Source organism: Panthera onca, chromosome A1, assembly GCF_046562875.1.
Source record: "Panthera onca isolate mPanOnc1 chromosome A1, mPanOnc1 haplotype 2, whole genome shotgun sequence".
In the NCBI taxonomy this organism is placed as follows: Eukaryota; Metazoa; Chordata; class Mammalia; order Carnivora; family Felidae; genus Panthera; species Panthera onca.
The window spans coordinates 61,513,208-61,535,108 of NC_138339.1; the positions used below are offsets into that span (position 1 = coordinate 61,513,208).

Sequence of the window (21,901 nt, forward strand, 5' to 3'; positions counted from 1 at the left end):
CCTACTCCCTCCTTCTCGGGACTCTGTGCAGCTGAAAGAATGATGCAGCCCACGGCTTCCATCTATGTGCAATTATAATGCAGTCGGGGACTTGCGGCAAACACCAAGTATAAACAGAATCCCCATGAACACATGGAGTCTGGAACCCCGACAGACACTCATGGCCTCAGATTCAATGGCGTCCAGAGGTGTTAGACTCTGGGCGGGCCCAGGGCACAGGCCCACCTTAGTCTGGGTGCCCTGCCCAGGAGCTCTTGGCCTGCTGCCCCCATGAGCAGTCTTTGGTGAAATCTGCATGGAGGGGAGCACACCCCCACACCATGCTGCTCTGCAAGAGGGTCTCCCCATGACTCCCTAAAGCTTTCCCAGAGCACCTGAGGGCCCTGTGGGTGGGCCAGGCTCTGGCCAAGAATGGGAGCCAGGAAGTTGGAGGTTTAAGTCGTGGGACACCTGGCAGGCCGGTGGCTCAGGACCTGGTCACCCTGCCCACCTGGGGTTCTTACAGCAGCCCCTCTCCTTCCGGCTCTTGGTCCTGGCCCCCTCTGCCTTGTAGGCAGTCACCATGTTGAAGAAACAGCACCAGACCATGCAGGACACCTGGGTTTTGTTGCAGCCGTGCCACTGAGCAGCCCGCGGAGCTTGGGGCAAGCTTGTCTGGCTCCGGGCTCCACTCCTTCCTGTGCCAAGTGAGGGTGAGAAAGCCACACTCCACCTGCCTCTGGGATGGATGCACTTAAGCCCCAGGTGTGGAGGCATTAGATCCTCTTGGCCGTGGGAAGCAGGGCTGACAGTGACAGAACTGGCGTTTTAGAAGGGGAGGGCTGGGACCAACTGAGTCTGTGCTCAGGGAGCAGGGAGGGACCCTGGCACCGGGAGTGGTGGCGTGGAGGTGACTCTGCTTTGATATGCACCCTATGATTGGATATTCCTGCCGGTTTTCATTTGAAAAAAAGGTTTTTCTACTTGAGGAAAAAAAAAAATGGTAAGCACAAACCCAACATGTTGCAGAAGGCCAGGCTCCCAGGACTGACTGTGCTCGGAACAGCCCCTGGCAGGCCACTGGAGGGACTGTGTTAGCCAGGAAGGTGATCTTTGGAGGAGTCGAGCAGGTAGACTCTGGAGTTGGACAAGATTTGAGTCTAGCTCCCCCACTTGCGAGCTCGAGACCTAGGATCTGAGTTAGCCTTTCTGGTCCTGTTTGCTCTTCTGTGAAATGGGGTGATGGGAAAGAGAGCATATCTAATGCTCAAAGATTGTATGATTATTAAAGCAAAAATATAAGTAATAACTGCTTGAACTCGGTGCTGTTGTATGGGGGTGGGGGTGCCATCCTGGGCTCTGGTGGAGGTTCCCCTCTTAGGAACTGATTCCTGGGGCTTCCAGAAAGAACCTTGTCTGTCTCACTCATCAGTGGGGCCCTGGCAGGTCAGCTGCAGGCTTAAGAGGCTTCTTCAGCACGATTCCAGGTAGCGGGACTGCCTGTTCTGGCTGCTGTCTGGCCAGAGGAGGAAGGGTCTTTGGACCTTCTTGTTGGGTGCGGTCTGCTCTTTTCTTAGTTTGAACTGGGGTCCCTCACTCACTCGGCACAGAATTACTGAGCCCTGGGGACCCAGTGGTAAGACGCACCTGGTCCCAGCCTTCAAGCTCCTCCCAGGCCAGAGACTGTGCTCCCTCTCAGGGGTTGACTCTGAGTAGGAAGACTCTAGTTCTCTAACCTCCAAGTGTGACCTTGGGTCCTCCTCATTCCCTCCCTGAGCCTGGGCTTCTTCACCATGAATGGGGGCTGGGTGCGGGGAGTGGAGTTAGCAGTCCGATGGCTTCCTCGAGAGCTCAGGCATGGATCAGTCTGTGACTCCAGCTGTGTTATTGCTGTGCGGGATCATGAGGACTCAGCCTGTCCCGGCATAGGCCTGCTGAGCCGGGCCAGCTTCCTGCGTCCCTTGCTCAGCCTTGCCCCTCTGAGAACGTGAGCCCCTTGGAAATAGTGACCCTTCTGCATGTCCCCATGTCCAGTACAAGGCTTGGCAGAAAGCAGGTCCCCACTTAAAGGTTGCTGGATGAACGTATAAAGTAATTGTGGGGCGACTCAAAGCATAATCGGGGACTGACTTGTGCGGCTCACATCGAAAGACATGTGGGGTGTCCCAGGGCTTTTGCTGAGCAGATGACAAGAGTCGGGGTGAGGTGGGGTCCTCTGGTCTGCATTTCCTTCGCTCTGGCATCTGCTGGAGGGCTGTGGTGGAGAAACGAGCAGCAGGGACCCCCTACTCTGAGTCTGACGCCCATAGCCCCTTCTCCACATAGCAGTCCGAGATGTGAGACTGTGTCACAGCATTGTCAAAGGCGCTTGTCTTACTGAGATTAAAATCCCAGTTCTTGGGGCAGTGGGAAAGCCCGGAATGGCCTGGCTCCTGGCTACCACTCAAGCCTTGGCTGCACTGCCCCTTCCTTGCCCACACAGCTCCGGCCCCAGCCCCTCCCTGCCATCCCTGGACCATGCCAAGCATGTTCCTGGCTAAGGCCCTTTGCATTTGCTGTTCTCTTGACCTGACGAGGCTCTTCTCCCAGACACCCTCATGGCTTGCTCCCTGACTTCACTCAGGCTTCTGTTCAATTTTCTCCTTATCAGAGACTTCCCGTCTCTGTCTCCTCCTGGGCATATTTTTGTTCCTAACACTTATTGCTACTAGATATTCTATTATGTATTTGGCTATTTGCTCTCTGTCTCTCCTGTTACAATGCAAGCTCCTTGAGGTAGGAGGCTTTTGTCTATTTTGTCTGCTGCTGTATCGCCATGCACAGAGCCCACCACAAGCAGGTGCTCAGTAGACACTTGAGCCCAGTGAATGCGTGGACGAGCCATGTGTGCATCTGGGAGTCCTCCCCCTGGGGCAGGTGCCTGACACAGAGCTCAGGCACTCAGAACATACTTGGCAAATTAGTGCTCCCTGCCTCTCCTCTGCTGTCCTCTCTTCCTCCCTCCCATCCTTCCAGCCTGCCAGCTCTGTGTCGTGCGGTGGGGATACAGCGAGCCACAGACCTGGCTTCCCCTAGGGCTTTTGCAGCTGGGAAGGGGCATTAAAACCCCTGCCCTTTGAGCTCATGTCCCATAACTTCTGTCCCCAGTGAGAAGTGATCCCCCACACCTCGCTGACTCTGCAGCTGAAATGACCATATGAGAGCTATGGCTGGGATTAAATATAGCTCCTGATCAATCCTATTGATTTTTTTCCCTGTTCCTTTCCAGCAAGCCCACGTGGCCTGCAAACCTCCTTGGGGGACTTTAGGAGAAGGGGACTTTGGGAGAAAGGCTGTGTGTGTGTGTGTGTGTGTGTGTGTGTGTGTGTGTGTAGACAGTGATGTGGAGACATCTCCAGAAAGCATCTTTCTCCCCACCCCTTCCTGTCGACCTGGTCCACCTTCAGAAGGGAGGAAGGGACGACTGATTTGCTATGACCTCCCAGTGCCTTTTGTAGCAAGGACATTTCCTCTCTGGAGGACACCTGGACAGTGGCCAGCATGCAGTCAGCACTGGAACCGTAGCGGTGAGCCAGCTGCTGGTCACCTCATGCAAGGTCCAGGTGGCTCCTGGCTCCCATACTGCTCTTGCAGGTCTTGGGGGGTTTTAGCCTGAGGCTGGGGAAAAAGAAATCCCCATTCTCCAGCTTTGTTCTCTCGGGTTTCCTCTCTTTGGTTCCTGTCTCCTGTGTCTCTCTTTGTACTGTGTTTCTCTCTGGTTTCTGGCTGCCTCTCTGTGTCTTTCCCTGCTGTTTCCTACCCTTCAAGCCAAAAGTCTTCCAAGTGAGGCCCTGGATCACATGTTGGGAGGCCCCGCTAGGGAATCACACTGGAATCAATCAATCAGTCAGTCAACGTCACTTCCCTTTTCTCCACCATGGCTGGTCTGCGTGACGTCTGTCGCATTCTGCCTACCTCTGAATCTCTCGTCTGCCTCAGACTACCTCTGGAGTGACTCTGCCAGTGTCATGGGTGTTTTTTTATAGAAAGGGCTCTGTGGGCATCTCTACCTATAGCCCTCTGCCTCAAGAAAGTGAGGTCAAAGCAAAGAGCTTCCCTGGCTTGGTTTACTCACCCACTGCCCCAGGAAAGGAACGGCTGCAGAGGAAGGGTAAAGCGAGGGGTGGACAGGGCGAGACCAAGACTTGTGAGTTAGCCTGCCTGGGTTGTACCTCCGTCGCTGTGTAACCTTGGCACTCAGTTTTCTCACCTGTAATATGGGGATGAGGATAACAGTTCTAACCTCGGGAGATTATTGTAAGGATATTGTAAGTGAGAGGATGCATAGAGGGGAGTTAGAACAGTGGCCACGACATCATAAGCTCCAAATAAATGTTCGTTACTGATACTTTCTAGAAGGGCGGAACTGAAAGCCGGTGACTCGGAGGTCACTAGGCCTGGCCCAGAGAGGAAGAGGGTTTTTCCCTTTGTCACACAGCGAGTCTCTGCGCCTGGGGACGGGTGGGTGGGAGCTCCGGGTTCTAGTGAGAGCAGGAGTAGCACTGGAGGACACCAGTGGGGAGCAGCGTGGCCAAGGGTGTTGACTGTGGCATCACACTGGCTCCCAACATCTGCCCCGCTTTGACCAGCTGTGTGCCTTTGGGCAAGTCCCTTCACCTCCCTTCACCTTGCTTTCTTTAACCCTTAAATAGTATTACTCATATCTACTTCACAAAGCCATTTATGCATTTACTAAAATTTACTCGTTGGTCATTTACTACAGGCCAAGTTTTGGCTAGGGGCTAGAAATCACAGTGGTGGATAAGACAGATAAGCCTTTGCTCTGGTGAATCTTACCTTCTGGTAAATAGAGACAGACAATCTAAAAAGGTAGCATCCAAGACAATTTGGAGAAGAGCTCTAAGGAAAATGGAGCAGGGGGTGGGTAGAGCTGGACTGGGGAGGGTGGTATGACATTGGACCTTGTGGCCAGGAAAGGCCTCTCTCAGGGGGTGACATTTGAGTGGCAACCTAAGAGAAGAGAAGCTGCTGTGGGAAGATCCAGGTAGAGGGAACAGCAAGTGCAAAGGCCCTGAGGTGGGAGTGTGCTTGGTATGTCAGAGAGGAATAGCAAGGAGGCTTGCTGACTGGAGGGCTGTGAGTGAGGTTGGGATGTAGGAATGGTCAGCAGGGGCCAGAGCATGTGTCCCATATAGGTCCCCATGAAGAGGCTGGATTTTCAGCGAGTTGGAGATCACTTAGGAGGCCTCTAGCAGGGACGAGAGAGAATTAATTTTATATTTTTAAAGGATCTCTCTGGCAGAGGGAGGAGGCTGTTGAGTTGTGCAGTCTGGAGGGGATGCCTGGAGAGGAGGTCTGATGAGTGGAGCCAGATAAAGTTCCAGACTCCTCCTGCCTGGCCTGGTACAGGCCTCAAGAATGGAACTGAGCCCAGAAGAAGTCTTTAGCTCCTGAGAGCTGCATGTTGGGGGCTTGGGTCACGAGAAGGGGGAGCGTGATGCTGAGGACGAGGTAGGCTCTAGAGCAAACCTGGCCTGGGTGGGTGGGGTCTCTCGCTCCATCTGTCTCTCTTTCTCTCTCTCTTTCTGAGAATTGCTGCCGCTATTACTCCCCACAGACTTTACATAATTCTGGCCCAGCTCCCTCCTCATTATGTCATGCACTGAGTGGAGTCTAGGTCACTGCAAGGCTTGCTGTGGTCGGGGAGAACAGACTGCTGGCTCCCTGGCATGGCATCTGGAGCAGACCTTCCCCAGGCTGGGGTGGGGGTAGCGAGGTTTGTGGGGGTGGAGGTGCAGCCCAGCTCCAGCCCTAGGCCTTTGGGACAGCTCAGGCAAAGGCCGGGGCTTCCTGTGCTGGGCTGTGGCTTACGAGCACTGGGGGTTGGGGGGCAGGGAACTACATCTCCCCAGAGTTAGGGGCCCTCCCCTGGAGCCCAGGCCCCATCAGAAAGTCAGGTAGACCTGCTAAGTTGCTCCTTTGAACCTCAGTTTCCTAAACTGTAAAATGGGGACAGAGACACCCCAGCTCGTGGTGATGTGTGACTTCAGTGGGCTCACGTGGGAGCAAGAACGGTAGGAAATGTTCTGAGGACAGAGGTCTAGGCACATGCGGGGAGAGGGGCAGACAGAGAGGTCTGGGGTTACCGTGGGGTTGCCTGGGCTGTGGTCCTGGGGCCTAATCCCCTTCCTACATGCTGCCTCCCATTTCTACCCCTCTTCAAGGCTCTGCCCCAATCCCGGAGAGAATCAGAATAGGCTTGACCCCACCCCCCCCCACCCCCCACCTTGCACAGGTAAGGAGACTGAGGCTCAGAGGGGGCTGTGACTTACTCAGGGTCACACAGCCCAGCATGGCGATGATCAGGCCCCATAAGTCCCAGCCCAAGGCATGTCCTGATGCACTCACTTCTCAGTGTGAGATGCCTGCTACCCTGGAGGATGCTGAAGAAGTTCAGGTCAGAGGGCATGCCTGGGGAGGCAAGTCTGGCTCTATTCTGCCCTTTTACACACATCTGATTTTTTCCCACTATGGTGCACGTGCATGCGTTTGTGTGTGTGTGTGTGTGTGTGTGTGTGTGTGTGTGTGTGTGTGTATGTATGTGTTAGGGGAAAACGGTTTTGTTTTGCAGTTATTAAGAAATGTAAACAATAGTTACTTGCCTTACCTGGCTTCTGAGTACAAGGGACTAAGCCCTTTCTGCCTTCATGTTGTGGAATCCTCACAATAACTTTTGAAGATTAGGGTTGATCATACCCATTTTACAGATGAGGAAACTGAGGCCCAGGGTCATACAGTTGGCAAGTGGGGCCAGGGATTTATACCCAGCTCTGTCCATTCCAAAGCTCTCGCCTTTCCCTTAACATGTGCTGGCTTCTTTAGAAGCTCCTGGGATTGGAGACCCTCTTGAACCCCCACAACCTCCATCCTGTGTGGGGCAGATGCAGAAAGCAGGCCCCGGGCTGCTCTGATGTTTGACCCTGGGTTCCCAGGGAGAGTTATAGGGAGTTTGAATTAAAGGGGAGCAGGGAGGATGCAGGGCTCATAACCCCCTATCTCACTGTTGCTTAATGTTCTCCATTCAGTGTTTACTAGGGATGGGGGAAGGTGGAGAGAAGAATGTGCCTCCTGCTCCCTCCCTGTTTCTAGAATTACTGAATTCTTGTTAGATCTTTAAATTTTATGTAAATTCTTCTTATTTTCCTTGGAAAGGTGGGGTATCATATTTTAATTAGTAGTGGTGTCAAAGGAGGGCTAGATTAATTATTGGAAATCCTGAGTTCCAGATGGTTTTAATTTTCACAGCAGGGCACCAGGGTATATATTTTTAAATTTTTTTATTAAAATCATACCTAGTGTATTTTAGGGGCACTGAGGTACACTCTTTGTGGCTCCAAAGATGCCGTATTTAGGGCTATGATTTTTGTTATGGAGAAGTAAGTCCCTTGTCACTGAAATTAAAAGTTTGCGGGTGAGGGAGGGGCAGGTGCTGGGAAGCAAAGGCTCAGAGATGGGAGGGTGAGAATTGAGGGGGGGGGGTCATAGGCAAAGAAGGCAGCAGTGGGAGGAGATGCTGGGGAGGGAATCAGGCACAGGAATTCAAGTCCGGAGAGGAGAGAGAGCTCAGAGAGGGTACATGGCCTACCAAAGTCACACAGCACCTTACTGGTGAGAGAATATGAATTGACAGAGGGACAGAGAGGGGTCTGGACACAGCTTGCCTATTCAAGGGACAGTCACCCTTTGACCATTTGGTGTTCTTTCTCAGTCAGGGCTTGGGACATTAGCTCTGGACACCCCTCTCCTGAGGGAGGCTCTGTGGAGAATGGATGGTTTAGTGTGGGGTCTCCTACTCCAGATCAGGGGATAGATACTGGGTCCTGATTGGAACTTCTGGGCTCCTGGAAGTTAGCCACCTTTCAGCCTTGGTGGCCTTGACTAAAGAAAGTAGAATATCCTGAAGAGAGCCTTCATTTCCCAGGGGCCTTGAACCTCCCCTCCCTGGACCTTCTCCACTTCAAGTGGCAAAAGTGTGGAGTGGGGAGGGGACACTAGCAGGGGTTCTAGATGTTTGCCTTGGGGGAAGGGGCCTTTGACCTAAATTTTGGGGGATGTAGCTTGATGTCCCCCAAGGCAGTGTGCGTGAGTACCCGTGCAAACTCGCATGCGTTTGTCTGTGCCCTCGTTCCAGAGACTGCTACTTCTTTGAGGTTATTCATGTGGCTGTCTGTCCTGTTTTGGGGAACAGAGGTGAGGGGCTGGTGAGGGTGGGTGATGAGGGGAGAAGGGCACACTGGTGTTTAGCCGCAAGGGGCAGAACAACCCTCCAGCTGGAGCCATCTAGGTGCCGAGTGGCGTCGAGAGAGGCTGGGGGTAGAGAACAAATGATGGACAGTCTCATGTGTCCAAGGGGCAGGGCGCTCCAATGAGACCTGTTAGATGCCTCCCTCATGCCTGATGTTGGAGCAGTGAGGGTCCAGGGACAGGGTCAGGGATCTTTGCCCCTGGTGAAAAAAACGTGTCTTGTTCTCCTTCTGCCTTTCGAAGCCCAGCTCCTAGTGGAGACAGACACCTTCGGTAGTCAAGTCCGGATCAAGGGCAAGGAGACGGAATTCTACCTGTGTATGAACCGGAAAGGCAAGCTCGTGGGGAAGGTGAGTGATGGTCTGGGATTCCCTGGGTGTTATCTCCCTGGCATCCCTGGGTAGCTGGCATGGGGTGCTGGGGGCCCTGTCAGCCCCAAAGGGAAAACGGGAGTGGGGGGGGATATGTGTGTGTATGAGATTCCAGCTGTACCCTCTTCCTTTAGCCCCTTCTCTGCCACCATATCATAGCCTACCAGGCAAAGGTACCCACGGCTATGACTTTGGGGAGCACGTAGGGTCCTGGTCCCTCCTGCTGGGTGTAGACTTCGAGGGGTTTGGGGGCTCCCTGCCTACATGCACCTGCTGTCTAGGAACAGGGATGCAGCCGGCCTTCCCTTCCCTTCCCTTCCCTTCCTATTCCTTTTCTCTTTTCTTTCCTCTTTCCCCAATTCCTGTAATAACACATAGTTTCGTTTCCCTGAAACCTCCAGCTCTTCCCCTCTTCCCCTTCTTCCCCTCCTCCACACCCTAGTGGCTGGGGAGAGTGTCACAGGCCAGAGTATTGTTGCTTATTATTTGTTAATAATAACAGGACCAAAAGCTTCTGTTAATTGAGCACCTACTTTCTGCCAGGCACTGTGCAAAAAATACTCCCAAATAATCCCACGAGGGCCGTACCACTACCATCCTCACTTCGCAGATGAGAAAGCCGAGGCTTGGCCCCCGCCCAGGCACTTGTCCCGGGTCCCACACTAGAGCTGGGCGGGGATTCAAAGCCCAGTTTGGAAGGCAGAGGTTCCAGCCGCACTGCCCACACCGACTGAAGCCGCTCGCTCACCGAGCACAGTAATAGTAATCGGCAGAGCGCGGCCCCGGGACGCCCGGGAGTGGTTTTAATTAGTGATTCACTTTCCGCGTCCCGGGGCGGCCGGCCGGCCGGCGAGGGGATCGGGGCAGGGGCGGGCCGGGCGCCGGGTCCCCTGGCCTGGCCGTGCGTTTCCTGTGGCGGCGCTGCCCGGCCCCGCGTCAGGCGCTTTGTTCTCCTGCCCGCCCGGGCCGCCTCCCAGGCCCAACCTGCCCGCGGCTGGAAGCTCGGCTTCCTTTGCTCGCGGCTTCCAGGAGGGGCGCGCGGCAGCCCGCCGTGCCCGGTGCCCGCGCCCCCGCTCCCCCCCCCATCCCGTCTGCGCGCTTCCCGGCAGCTTGACCCCAGGAGGGCCGTGCTGGGGTCAAAAGAGCAGCCCCGCTCCCCGCCGCCGGCCGCCCACCGCCCGCCTGCCCGCCCGCCGGCTGGCCGCTGAGTCACCGCTTCCACAGGAGCCGGCTCCGATTTCCTGCCCCCTCGCCCTCTCTCCCGTCATTAATATTGGGGACGGTTCAGCTGGCGCTGGCTCTGCCGGCTCGGCGCAGCCCAGGGAGGGCCCCCCTCCTTCCCGCCCCCCGCCTCGCGGCATTTCCCCCATCCCCGTGCAGGCGTCAGTCTTCTGGGCTGGCCCCGAGGATGCCCCCAAATCCACCTGCCCCAGGATCGCCCTGGGCAGGCCCCCTGTTGGCCTCTGCCTAGCTCAGCTCCCCTTACTGCCTCTTCCCCCCCCCCCCCCCCCGGGGCAAAAAGCCACAGGCTCTTGGGGTGCTGTTCCATCACAGCCTCCTAGGCAGTCAGGGGCCAAGGTCCTGGGGTTACCCCTCCGAACTTCACTGCTGCCACTGCCTCTGTTCTGACCTCATACTTTGCCCCAGCTGCCCCAGGGCTGCCAGCCTCAGGCTTTTGCCTTTGCCCACTAACCACCGTCAGCTTTCTAAAGCGCACCCCCTGTCCTCCACCCCAACTCCTGTCAAAATCCATCCCTGGGTCCGCACCATCTACCATCTACCAGAGAAAGGCCACACTCTCTGGGGAGACACACAAGGCCCTGAGAGCGGGGGGGGGGGGTCTCCCTGGCCTCACAGCCCTGCCACCTATCCTCACATTCTTAAGCCACAGACACATAACACTGTGAACTGCCACCCCCCTGGACCGGACCTTCCGGCTGTGTACAAGCCGTTCCCTCTGCCCAGGTTGCCCTTCCCTCTGTCTATCTGCCCCGAGTCCTGCTCAGCCTTCCACAGCTTCTTGCTTCCCTGGCCCCTCGTACAGCACACCCACCCTGGAGCCCACAGTCCCTCACACAGTCCTCTGTCACCTATTGCTAACCTGAGTTGTCACGTTTGTGTGCCTACGCCTCCCAGTTAGATTGAGAGCTCACCGAGGGCTGATTCTGGGTCCAGCCATCCATGCTGTGTGTACCTGGCCTCTCAGAAGCACCCACCAAAGAAGTAGAAAAATAGTTCATGCTTTCCGAGGTTGGTCTTAACCTACCGCCAGAATTATTCACGTCAGGCCGGGGAGTCAAGTGCCCTAACTGCTGAGCCTCAGTGTTCTCCTCTGTAAAATGGCAGTGATCATGCTGGCATTTACTGGCACTTGTTAAATATTCCTTCCCTTTCCCTTTGAAGCCAGGCCATGACGTTACTCCCTCGCCTGTGGGAAGGAGGACCTTTGTGGCTTCAGCTTAGGCTCTGGCTCCTTTGGAGTGGCCTAACAGGATAGCTTTCTTGGGTGGTCTTGGCCGTGGGTGCCAACCTTGCACCCTTGTCTTTGGCCCTGGTAGGGCACGTGCGTTGAGTCCCCAACAGAGACCATTCAGATGTTCTGGGCCCTGGCTGTAGCTTCTCTGTTGTAACAATCACACACCAAGGCTCTGTGCTGAGCCCCTGCGTGCTCAGGCAGCCCCTTTTCTTCTTGTCACCTTTCTGGACCCCACAACCATCCCACTCCTGGGAAGGAGTACACCCTTTCATTCCATAAACAGTTGCTAAGTATGAAGCACTGTGTGCCAGGCATTCCCCCACCTCCCCGTCTCTGACTGTTCAACCCAATCCCCTGTGTGATCCCTGGTGAACCCTCTTTGGGCTGAGGCAACATACGGCCCCAGACCTTTCAGGGCAGAGGGGTACCCTGCCCACCACCCCATCTTTGTGAGGACTGTTTCATTTGTAGATGACTGAAACCCAACTCAAAAGGCCTTAAGCAAAAAAGGAATTCTTTTGGCTGACAAAACTTAAAATGTCCAGGGGGTAGTTGTAGCTTCAAGTTAGACTGGATCTAGGGGCCAAATGATGTCGTCAGGATTCGGTCTTCAGATCAAATAGAAGGAATGGGACTCCGGTTTGGAAAGGAGGAGGTTGGAGGTAGTGGGCAGGGAGAGATGCTCAAATTCTACTTAATCAACCAGGTCCTGGGATGGGATATTCACTCACTCCGTAAACACTGATGATCTGCCTTGCCCGAATCAATTGAGTCAACATTTCTGGGGGTGAAGCCCAAGCACGGGTTTTTGTTTTTGTGTTTGTTTTTAAAAAACCTTGGCAGGCAATAAGCAGGACCTTGGAGGTAGTCGGGAGCAGAGGTGAGGGTCAAGCCCAGGTGCAGCCTGCCATTTAACTTCATATCTGCTATGTCTGAGTTCATGGGGGGGACTTATGACTGTCACTGGCACCATGGCTCCCCCCAAGGAGCTCCTAAGGTCTCGGGTGCTGGGAATTTCGGCTCTCATAAGTAACCCCAAACCTGTACAAGCACATGTGCTAGCTCCTTGCACATCCAAGACCTTGCTTCATGCTGATGGTGGCTGTGTGGGCCCTGGGGAGGTGAGGTGCCTTGATAGTTGGTGCCCGCTCTTCCATACCCTTTCTCCTCACGGACCTCTCCAGAACTGGACAGAGGGGAAATGAGCTGCAGTGGCAAATGCAGGTTAAAAGCCGGCTCTGCCTCTTACAAGCCCCATGACCTTGGGCAAGCCCTTTTACCCTTTTCTTCTTGCAGAGAGAGAGTCTACCTCAGCAAGTCGAGAGGATTAAATGAAATAATGCATGTGGAAATGTCTTGCCTATAATTGACAATCGATAAATGCTGAAGGAATGAGTGAATGAATGAGGAGGGAGACCAAGTGGGCCTGGCCCTCTGCTCGCTGTGTCCCCTTCTCAGCACATCCCCCAGGAGGGCCTCTCACGGCTCATGACTGACTGTCTCTGGGACATTAGGGAGGGGTCTGGGACGCAAAGGCTACTTTCTTTTAGAGGAAAGCCCTTTGGTGAGTCTATCCCAGAACCCTTCATTCGTTTGACCACAAATGCTCTGGGTGCCCGGACCTGTGCTGAGCCCTGCGGGCAGCTGACAAGTGGTCCGGACCTGCTCAAGCTCTTGGGCTAGTGAGGAGGCAGGCAGATATGGAATTGCTCTGTTGGGGCGGGGGAGGAGGAATGGGTGCCAAGGGAAGAAGATGGAGTACGTGAATCCACTCAAACTGGATACTTGAATGGAGTCTTAAAGGAAGAAGAGGAAATGCCCAGGGAGATAGAAGGCAGTGAAGGAAAGCTTCCTGGAGGAAGTGGTTACTGAGCGGAAACTTGGAGGACGAAAGCAGTCTTCCAGGCAGTGGCAGGCATTCTGTGATGGGGAAACAGCACGGTAGAGGCTTTGCTCAGTTTGCTGTCACTGTTCCATGGAGACTGGCCAAAGGACCTGGGCCCAGGTTGGATAGGCAGCTTCCAGAATTATCCATGGGGGGCCCGAGACCACTCCCGTCTACCTTGCACATATGCCCCACTTCCCTCACAAGAGTTCCTCACTGCCCAGCCCCACCCCGTGCTGCCCGACACGCACTGTCTTCTGGGTCCTACATGTCTTCCGGCCCCACCCCCTGCCCGTTCCGCAGCCTCCTCGAAGGATCTCATCCTCCAGACAATGTTTTCTTACCCTGCCTGTCCCTTTCTGCAAAGTTCAGCACTTTGTCTGCAGGGCCCGAGCCTGCCCTCCACTCAAAGGTGAACGTTCCTGGAAGCTCCAGCCTGTTTTCCACTTCAAACAAAAGGCTGGAACTCGCACCTCAGTCTCCATGCACGGCCAGACCACTGGGCTTCCAACTTGGCGGGGCATCTGTCCGTAACGAGGAGTGGGCCCGGCCTAAATTTGGAGATGTTAGTTGGAAACTCAAGTGCTGCTAATTCAGGCCTTCCAACTCTGTGCACTTCCCACTCTTCTACATGGACCAGTCTCGGGGAGGAGGTTCAAAGCCCTGCCTCCCACCGTCCTTTGTCCAGAGCCGATCCAGGGAGGGAGGCCAGAACCATCTGAACCACCTGCTTTTCAGAAATAGTTTAGCAAGTTCCTGCTGTGTATGAGGCTCATTTATAAGCGTCATTCCTCACATTTCTGTGACGCAGGGGTCGCCGTCGCAGTTTGGTAAGATGAAGAATCCGAGGTCTAGAGAGTGGAATCAACTAGCCTGAGGTCACGTGAGGAAGTGTTCAAGTCGATTCAACTTCTGACTCCTTGCCTGGCATCCCTTGTCTCCTGGGCAGTTCACACATCTGCTCGGGAGCCTGCAGTCTCAGAACCAAGGGCATAGGCTTTGGCGTTTGGCCATGTAAAAACTCGTATTTTTGGAGGTCCCCACCCCTCTTCACACCAAACACTTAAAATGCACCATATCCCATATTAAATGGAATTGAAATTTAACTATATGGCAGTGGGGTTGAGTGGCAGTGCAGTAGCTGACTTTATATCGGGTTTTGTGCACATCTGCGGGGACTCTTTCTGTTGCAAGTGACAGAACATAATCTCAACTACTTTAAAGGAAATGAGACATTATTGGCCCACATCACAGTGAGGTAATGAGCTGCAGCTGCTGCTTGGTCCAGAGCCCAAAGGATGTGACCAGAACTTGATTTCTCTCATTCTCTTCGTCTTGGCTTCACTTTCTCTGTGTTGGCTTTGTTGTCAGATGGCGTTTCTCCTCATGGTGGTAAAATGGCTGCCTTTGCTTCAGCCTCACATTTTCCTCGTGTTTAAATCAGCCTATGTGTTTGGGGATTGCTTATACAGGGGTCTTTAGGAACATTCTGATTGGATGGCTCACACCACATGCCCAGCTCTGCCCCAGTCACAGGAATGTTTTATTGGCCAGGTCTGGGTCTCGTGTACTAGCAGAGTTGAGGTGGGAGCCCTTGGCTGTAGGGTAGAGAGTGGGGAAGGGCTGGATTCCTGAATGACGAGGGAATCTATTACCTAATTGGCTGGCAGGGAAGAAGGCAGGGGCCAATATGACAAGTCCACTCCACAGATCCAGGAAGTGAAGTTGCTCAGGTCAGGCCCTCTCTACGCTATTGCACCACCCTCAGTCACCTGTCTGTACCCGGGCCACACAGCCTGCCCCTCACACCTACCCTCCCTGTCTCACCTCCTTCTTCTCTTGCCTCCTCCAGCCCGATGGCACCAGCAAGGAGTGTGTGTTCATTGAGAAGGTCCTGGAGAACAACTACACAGCCCTGATGTCCGCCAAATACTCTGGCTGGTACGTGGGCTTCACCAAGAAGGGGCGGCCACGGAAGGGTCCCAAGACCCGGGAGAACCAGCAGGACGTGCACTTCATGAAGCGCTACCCCAAGGGACAGGCAGAGCTGCAGAAGCCCTTCAAGTACACCACGGTGACCAAGAGGTCCCGGCGGATCCGCCCCACGCACCCAGGCTAGGCTGGCCCCACCGCAGCCCCCCAGGCTGCCCCCAGGCCCACACTCACACTCACAGAGAACTGCATCAGAGGAATATTTTTACATGAAAAATTAGGAAGAAGCTCTATTTTTGTACATTGTGTTTAAAAGAAGACAAAAACTGAACCAAAACTCTTGGGGGGAGGGGGAGCGATAAGGATTTTATTGTTGACTTGAAACCCCCTGTCTATGACAAAAGACTCACGAGAAGGGACTGTTGTCAACGCACAGGTGCTTGTCTCTCTCTAGGAACCGACAACTCTAAACTTGTCCCCAGAGGAGGATTTGAATGAGGAAAACGACACTCTGAGAAACCAAAGTCCTTTTTCCCAAAGGTTCTGAAAGCAAAGAACAAAAAAAAAACAAAAACAAAAACAAAACAAAACAAAACAAAACAAAAAAAAAGAAAAAAAAAAAAAAAGAAAAACAAAGAGAAAGTAGTACCCACCCCCAAACTCCCTTTCTTCTCCAATCCCCCGTCCCTGTCCCAATCTCCAACAAAAATCGCTCTCTGGTTTGCAGTCATTTATTTATTGTCCGCTGCAAGCTGTCCCGAGACACCGCGCAGGGAAGGCGTGCCCCTCGGGAATTCTCGGCGCCTCGACCTCCGACCTCCGACGACAGACGGCCTCGTCCAATCAAGTGACCCTGCATTGCTCGCAGTTCTGGAGGATGCTGCTATCGACCTTCCGTGACTCACGTGACCTAGTACACCAATGATAAGGGAATATTTTAAAACCAGCTATATTATATATATTATATATATATAAGCTATTTATTTCACCTCTCTGTATATTGCAGTTTCATGAACCAAGTATTACTGCCTCAACAATTAAAAACAATCGACAAATTATTTAAAAAACCATGAGGTGAGTGGTGGCAGGCGGGGCAAGGGGAGGCGTGCAGAGCTCAGGCAGGGTGGCCTGTTTGTGTTTCATTCTTCTTGGTCTTTGCGCTGAGAGCTGAGGCCTCACTCATTCATTCATTCACTGATTCACTCCCCGCCCCCCCCGCCCCCACCCCACCAACTCCCCTCTGCTTCCATCCCACCGTGCTCCCATGCACTGTTCTAGGCCCTGGGAATGCAGCCTTAGACAAAGAGATCTTTACTTCTGGAAATCCTTGCCTTCAGAGAGATTACATTCCAAGGAGTCACCAGTCATAGGGTCACATACATTTGCTCGGCACCTCCTGTGTTATTCTGTTTACTGGGCATGTATCACAGAACATACCAGAAAAATTCCAGCCTGCAGGGAACATCACGTATTCACCGATTCATTGCTTCATTCATTCATTTATTGATGGAACCACTTATTCAACCTATATTTATTAAGGCCTTACCAAGTGCCAGGGACTGTTTTAGGTACTGGGGATTCACCAAAGACCGAAACAGACGAAAAATCATGGAGCTTGCAGTCTAGGGGTTATTGCTGGAGTCATTTGTGCAGCCGGTATCTGGGATTCTGCCAGAAACAGGCTGAGGAGGGAGCGGGGCCCTGTTCTGCATCTGGTGGCAGTGGGGTCAGAGGGCCCAGGTCCACTCTGAAGACCTTAGATTCTCATGTGCTGGAATGTAAGGAGTCTGTCTGCCTCTAAAACTTTCTTCTAGGTCTTCTTCCCCAGGGCCTGGCCAGGATGTAGGCAAGAGGCCGGGTTGGTCTTGGGGTAGGAAGCAGATTGGGCAGGAGGTTGACTGAAGAGGAAGATGCCTTCTGTGGGGTCCTGCTGCTGTCACCTGCCTCCCTGAAACCTCCTCCTGCCAAAACTGTCCAGAAGTCCCCAGTGAGGCCCTACAGAGAGGAAGGAAAGAGGGGGGTGGGAGCATCTTGGTAAAGGACTCCTGGCTGGATCGGGGCTTGGCTTCTGAACTGTGTGCTCCCTCTGCAACATACCTCAGAGCTTGGGTCAAGCACAACTCCCGGTTCTGTCCTTCCTCCCTGCATTATCAGGGTCCCTCCCCATCCTTGGGCCCTGTCCCGCGTGTCACAGCACATTTCCTTAGGATTTTGTGAAGCCCTTTCGGGTGCACCATCTCATTGTAACCTCAGGACAACCTGCGAGGAAGATACTATCATTATACCCATTTTTCAGAAACATTTAGCAGCTTCCCCAAGGTCACAGAATAAGAAAGTGCTGGGGCTGGTGTCCAAATCCTACACTCTCCAGGATTGCAGTAGCTGCCACCTGGTGAATGCCTACTGTGTTTCAGATGCCCTGCTGGGTATTTTACATACCCTGCCTGGGCATCCACCATCCATCCCGGTGTGGGACATGGGTACTCTTGACTGAGGTCCAGAGAGACCGTCAATGTGTCCAAGGACTCAGTGAGTGGGTGACTGAGCCTGAGACACCTGGTGATAATAACCGTGATGGTAGTTGTCATTTATTGAGCACCTACTGTGTGTCAGTTCCTTTCACACTCTGTTATTTAGTTTAAACAATAACCCTATGAGATGGGTGTGCACTGTCTTTTGCACCGGAAGTTCCAGATAAGTGAAATGACCTGCCCAAAGCGATTCAAGGTAGAAAATCGTGGAGTCAGCATTCAATCGATCATTTATTTATTCATCCAAGAAATGTGTTTAGTTTACTCTGTGCCAGATGCTGTTCCAGGGGCTAGAGATAGAGCCCCTGCCCTCATGGAGCTTACATTCCATTGGGGAAGATCGACAATAAACCAAATAGATAAAAATATGTCAGATAGAGGTAAATCACAAAATAGGGAACAATAAAATGGGGTGAGGGGATAGAGGGGGATGGGGATGCTATTTTAGATAGAGTGCTCAAGAAGGCCTCTGGAGTGGGGGATACAGGCAGACACTGAAGGGAAGAGCATTCTGGGCAGAGGAAACAGAGAATGCTAAGGCCTGGAGGCCTGTCATGAAATAAGGAGGGGCCAGGGGGGTAAGGCATAGTGAATGGGGGAGAAGACAGCGTATTGGAGAGGGCCAGACCACGACTTGGCTTTTTTTTTTTTTTTTTTTTAAGGTTATTTGAGAGAGAGAGTGTGTGAGAGAGCATGAGCGGAGGTGGGCAGAGAGAGAGGAGAGAGAGGATCCCAAGCAGGCTCTGAGCTGTCAACGCAGAGCCTGAGGCGGGCCTTGAACCCACAAACCGTGAGATCGTGACCTGAGCCCAAATCAAGACTGTGCCTGTCATTAACATATTTCACATTGCTCAGGCTCTGAGCACTCGGGAGCTCCCTGACGCGGGCTTTTATCCAGAGTGAGATGGGGGACCACATGTGGCATACCTTACACTGTGAAGGGACTGCTCTGGCTACTCTGTGAAGGAGGGTGGCAGTTCCCAGGCTGGGCTTGCCTGATGCCCTAACCTGGGCTCTCACCGCTACCCTGGGTCACCTTCTGCTGCTGGTTCTGCCCACCCCCTTACAGGCCGCAGGCGTCTCCCCCACCCAACACCCTACCTTTGCTCCACCTCCCGGAACAATGGGGCCAGTGGTTCTTTTCTTTTCCTGCCCCTCCAGCGGGGAAGGTGTGGGCCCAGCCTCGCTTTCCTCTAGACGGAGCTTTCTGGATATATCCGGAGCAAATGCGACATATGTTAACGACAGGCACAGTGGACTGGTGGGAAGATTTCCCAACACGGGTGAGGTCGGAGGATGTTCACTTGATGGAGGAGCCGAGTGTTTCCACGGTCCCGCTGAGTAGGGAGCCTTTTCAGAGCACCTATTATGTACCAAGCACATTCTTACTGCATCTACCCAACAGTCTTTGAGGTGGGCATTTTTAGCCTTATTTTATAGAGCAGGGTCAGAGAAGTGGAGTCACTTGCCTGAAGTCACACAGATAGTTCATGATGCAGCTGGGATGTGAGCCCAGGTCTGTCTGGTTCCTAGAGCTTGGAGCTCCTGGCACCTGTCCAGGGTTTCCGTCTTTGCCCGCCTCCCGCCTCCCCACTCCTGTCTCGGTGTCCATCATCTCCCAAACCACCAGAGGGAGGGGGCAGATATACACCACATTCCCAGGCCCCTGATGACAGCTCCTCTCCTACTCCCCTGGATCCTTTCCAGGATGTCAGTGTCACAGAGGGTACAGGGATCTGGGACCTATGGCCTCTGAGTTTATTTTCAGCTTGGCCCTTTGCCAGCTATGTGACCTTGAGTAGTATCCCTCATCAATCCAATTGTTTTCACCTTGCAGGGCCAATGTACTGTTCAAAAGAGACAGCAGAGCAAAGAGTTGTGGATTATTCCTGCCCAGTAAGAGCCGGGAGGCACCCATGCAGGTGTTTCACCCGCAGCCTTCTCTCTCCATTTCCCTTCAACCCCGTTGCTTTAGAGAGGAAGCAATCAAGACACAGGGAGATCGACTTGCTCCAGCGCACCCAGCGAGTCTATGACAGAGCCCATTAGATGACTAATGGATAGTGATGGTAGTGATTAATAAACACGATGGAGTATGGCAAAGGGAGATGAGTGGGGGCTCTTCTAGGGAGGTCGAGCGCCAGTTCAGCGGCCAGTCTGGTCCCTCTTAGCATCCTTCCTAAATCTGCTTCTCTGACCCAAGGAAGCAGAGGGCCGGGAGGAGAGGTCTGAGGTTTCTTGGTCCCAGACTCCACTCCTCTGTTCTTCACCCCATCGGGGTACCATGTGACCCAAGTGCCAGAAGTGAGGAAAGATGGAGCTTTGCCCTAGCACTTCACGGGGTCAGCATGCAAGCAAAGTGGGACTGGCCCCCAAAAGGGAGAGAAATGGGTTTGAGAATGAGAGTGCTCTCTCTACCTGCCCCACCTTTGGCCATTGTCTGCATTCAGTCTTCTCCGTCTATGGCCACCCATCCTCTGACCACTGGCCTAAGAGAGGAAAGTGATGTTTATTGGTCATCTGATCTAGATGGACTCATGATCCTAGCACTCTGCACCCACCCTGTTCGGGATGGTCCCCGGTGCACAGTGAGCTCTTGGTACCCTAGCTATTACTGTGACTTCATTTGACTGGTACAAGAACTTGGCAAGATAAGTGTCAGGAGGCCTATTTCGTAGATGGGGAAACTGAGGCCTATAAAAGAATGTGATTGGCCCCAGGTCCCTGGGTAAAAAGTGACAGAGGTGAGATTTGAACCCAGGTTTCCCTGGTCCCACTTTCCACTTTGCCTTCGTCCCTTCGTTGGGGGTGGAGAGGGCAAAAAAGCCCCAAAACTCGGAGCAAGGGAAATAAAGTGTCCTTCCTGTGTGGGTGGGGAGGGCATGACAACCAGGAGAGGCTGTATCTGGGGGTGTTCCTGCCAAACCAGGTGAGCCTGGGTAGGGGGAGGCTGTGAAGCCCCAGGCTGAGTGCAGGAAGTTGGGGTGGAGATGCCCTCCTGGCTGCCTGCACAGCTGGAGCCTAATCAGACCGGGCTGGGATGCCCGGGGCTTGAAAGCCTCATAAACTTGGGCAGAACCCTCCCTCCCCAGGCACAGGATTGGGGCTTCCAAAGAAACAATAGTGAATTAGGTGTGAAAGATGTGACGGCTGCTCCCCAACTATGCAATTAGGTAGTGGGTCTGTTACAAACATTAGGGGGGGAGTTGGGACCAGATGTCGGTGAGGCTCACCCTCGCTGTCCTGTCCCAGAACTGCCTGGCCTCCTGGCTGAGGTTTCCAGCTCTGGCAAGCAGGAAAGGCGGCAGGTAGCCCGGGGGGTGTGGCCCCCTGCAGAGCAGGCCAGTGCTTAATCAGACATTCCTCCCCTCCTTGGGGTAGCTACTTAGACCTAATTAGCACTTGCTAGAATTTCTGCCCACCTCCTCTGCTTGCGGAAGAAGCCACTCTTTCAATGTTCCGGCCTCCCAGGCTGACCACTCTGTAGCTGCCAGGCTGTGGGTTACCCACTGGGTCAGAGGCCCAGGCTGATTTTAAAAGACTGTCACAGAGTGAAGTCTCGTTTGCCTGCCCCACACAGGACTAATTGTCATCTACTGGGCACCAGCTGTGTGCGGGCATTTTACCCCCTCTTATTTCTCACCCCAATTGCCTGAGACAGCTATTTTTATCTGCTTCCTACCAATGAGGAAACGGAGGCTCAGAGAAGGGAAGTCACCTGCTCAAGGCCATCTGACTTCCCAAATTCTGCACGTGACTATTATTATGCCCCAAAGCAGCCCCCTGAGGAGTTAGTATCACCTTGGTTTACATAAGGATAGAGGATCAGAGAAATGACCTATTCAAAGTCACACGGTTACTAAGTAGTGAAGCCAGGATTTGAAGCTAGGTCTGTTGTTTTCTAGTGTCTTACCTCTCCATTCCTCCCAACCCTCTATTTCTGTCCCTGTGTTATTCTGGATTCTTTTGGTTACGAGTGACAGAAACACATGAAAACTGACTTAAGCCGATAAAAAAATGTATTGGCCTGTGTAACAGAAATGTGTACAGGCATCGGGCTTCAGGCAAAGCTGGATCCAAGCGTGTCTCTCTCTGCCTTCTTCTGGGTTGGTTTCATTCTCAGGAGGGCTTCCCTGTAGTTCCAAGCTCATATCTTACTGGCTTAATAACTTTAGAGGTAAGAAAACATATCTTTCCCAAAGACTCCAGTACAAGTCCTGGGGCTGACTCTCATTGGATCAGTTCTCTCTCCTGCATATCTTTGAATCAATCACTGCGATCAGGGGGACAGATTAGTTTAAGTGACCAGGTGTACATCCTGCACCGGCCCCTGGAGCTGGAGTGAGGGAGGCATGGGCCAGTCTACCCAACTAACTATAAGGTCTGTAAGTCAAAGAAGGGGTGGTTTCCCAAAGGAATATGG

The 21,901-nt window shown here is 53.3% G+C and overlaps 1 protein-coding gene across 1 annotated transcript in view; it reads left to right on the forward strand.

Annotated features, from left to right (window-relative positions):
• FGF18 (fibroblast growth factor 18) overlaps positions 1-15,935 on the forward strand; it is a 33,008-nt gene extending 17,073 nt beyond the window's left edge. Inside the window, exons 4-5 of the mRNA XM_060635023.3 lie at positions 8,527-8,633; positions 14,868-15,935. Of these exons, the coding sequence (XP_060491006.1) occupies positions 8,527-8,633; positions 14,868-15,134 (374 nt within the window). The 3' untranslated portion in view covers positions 15,135-15,935. The remainder of the gene's footprint in view (positions 1-8,526; positions 8,634-14,867) is intronic.
• The last annotated feature ends 5,966 nt before the right edge of the window (positions 15,936-21,901 follow it).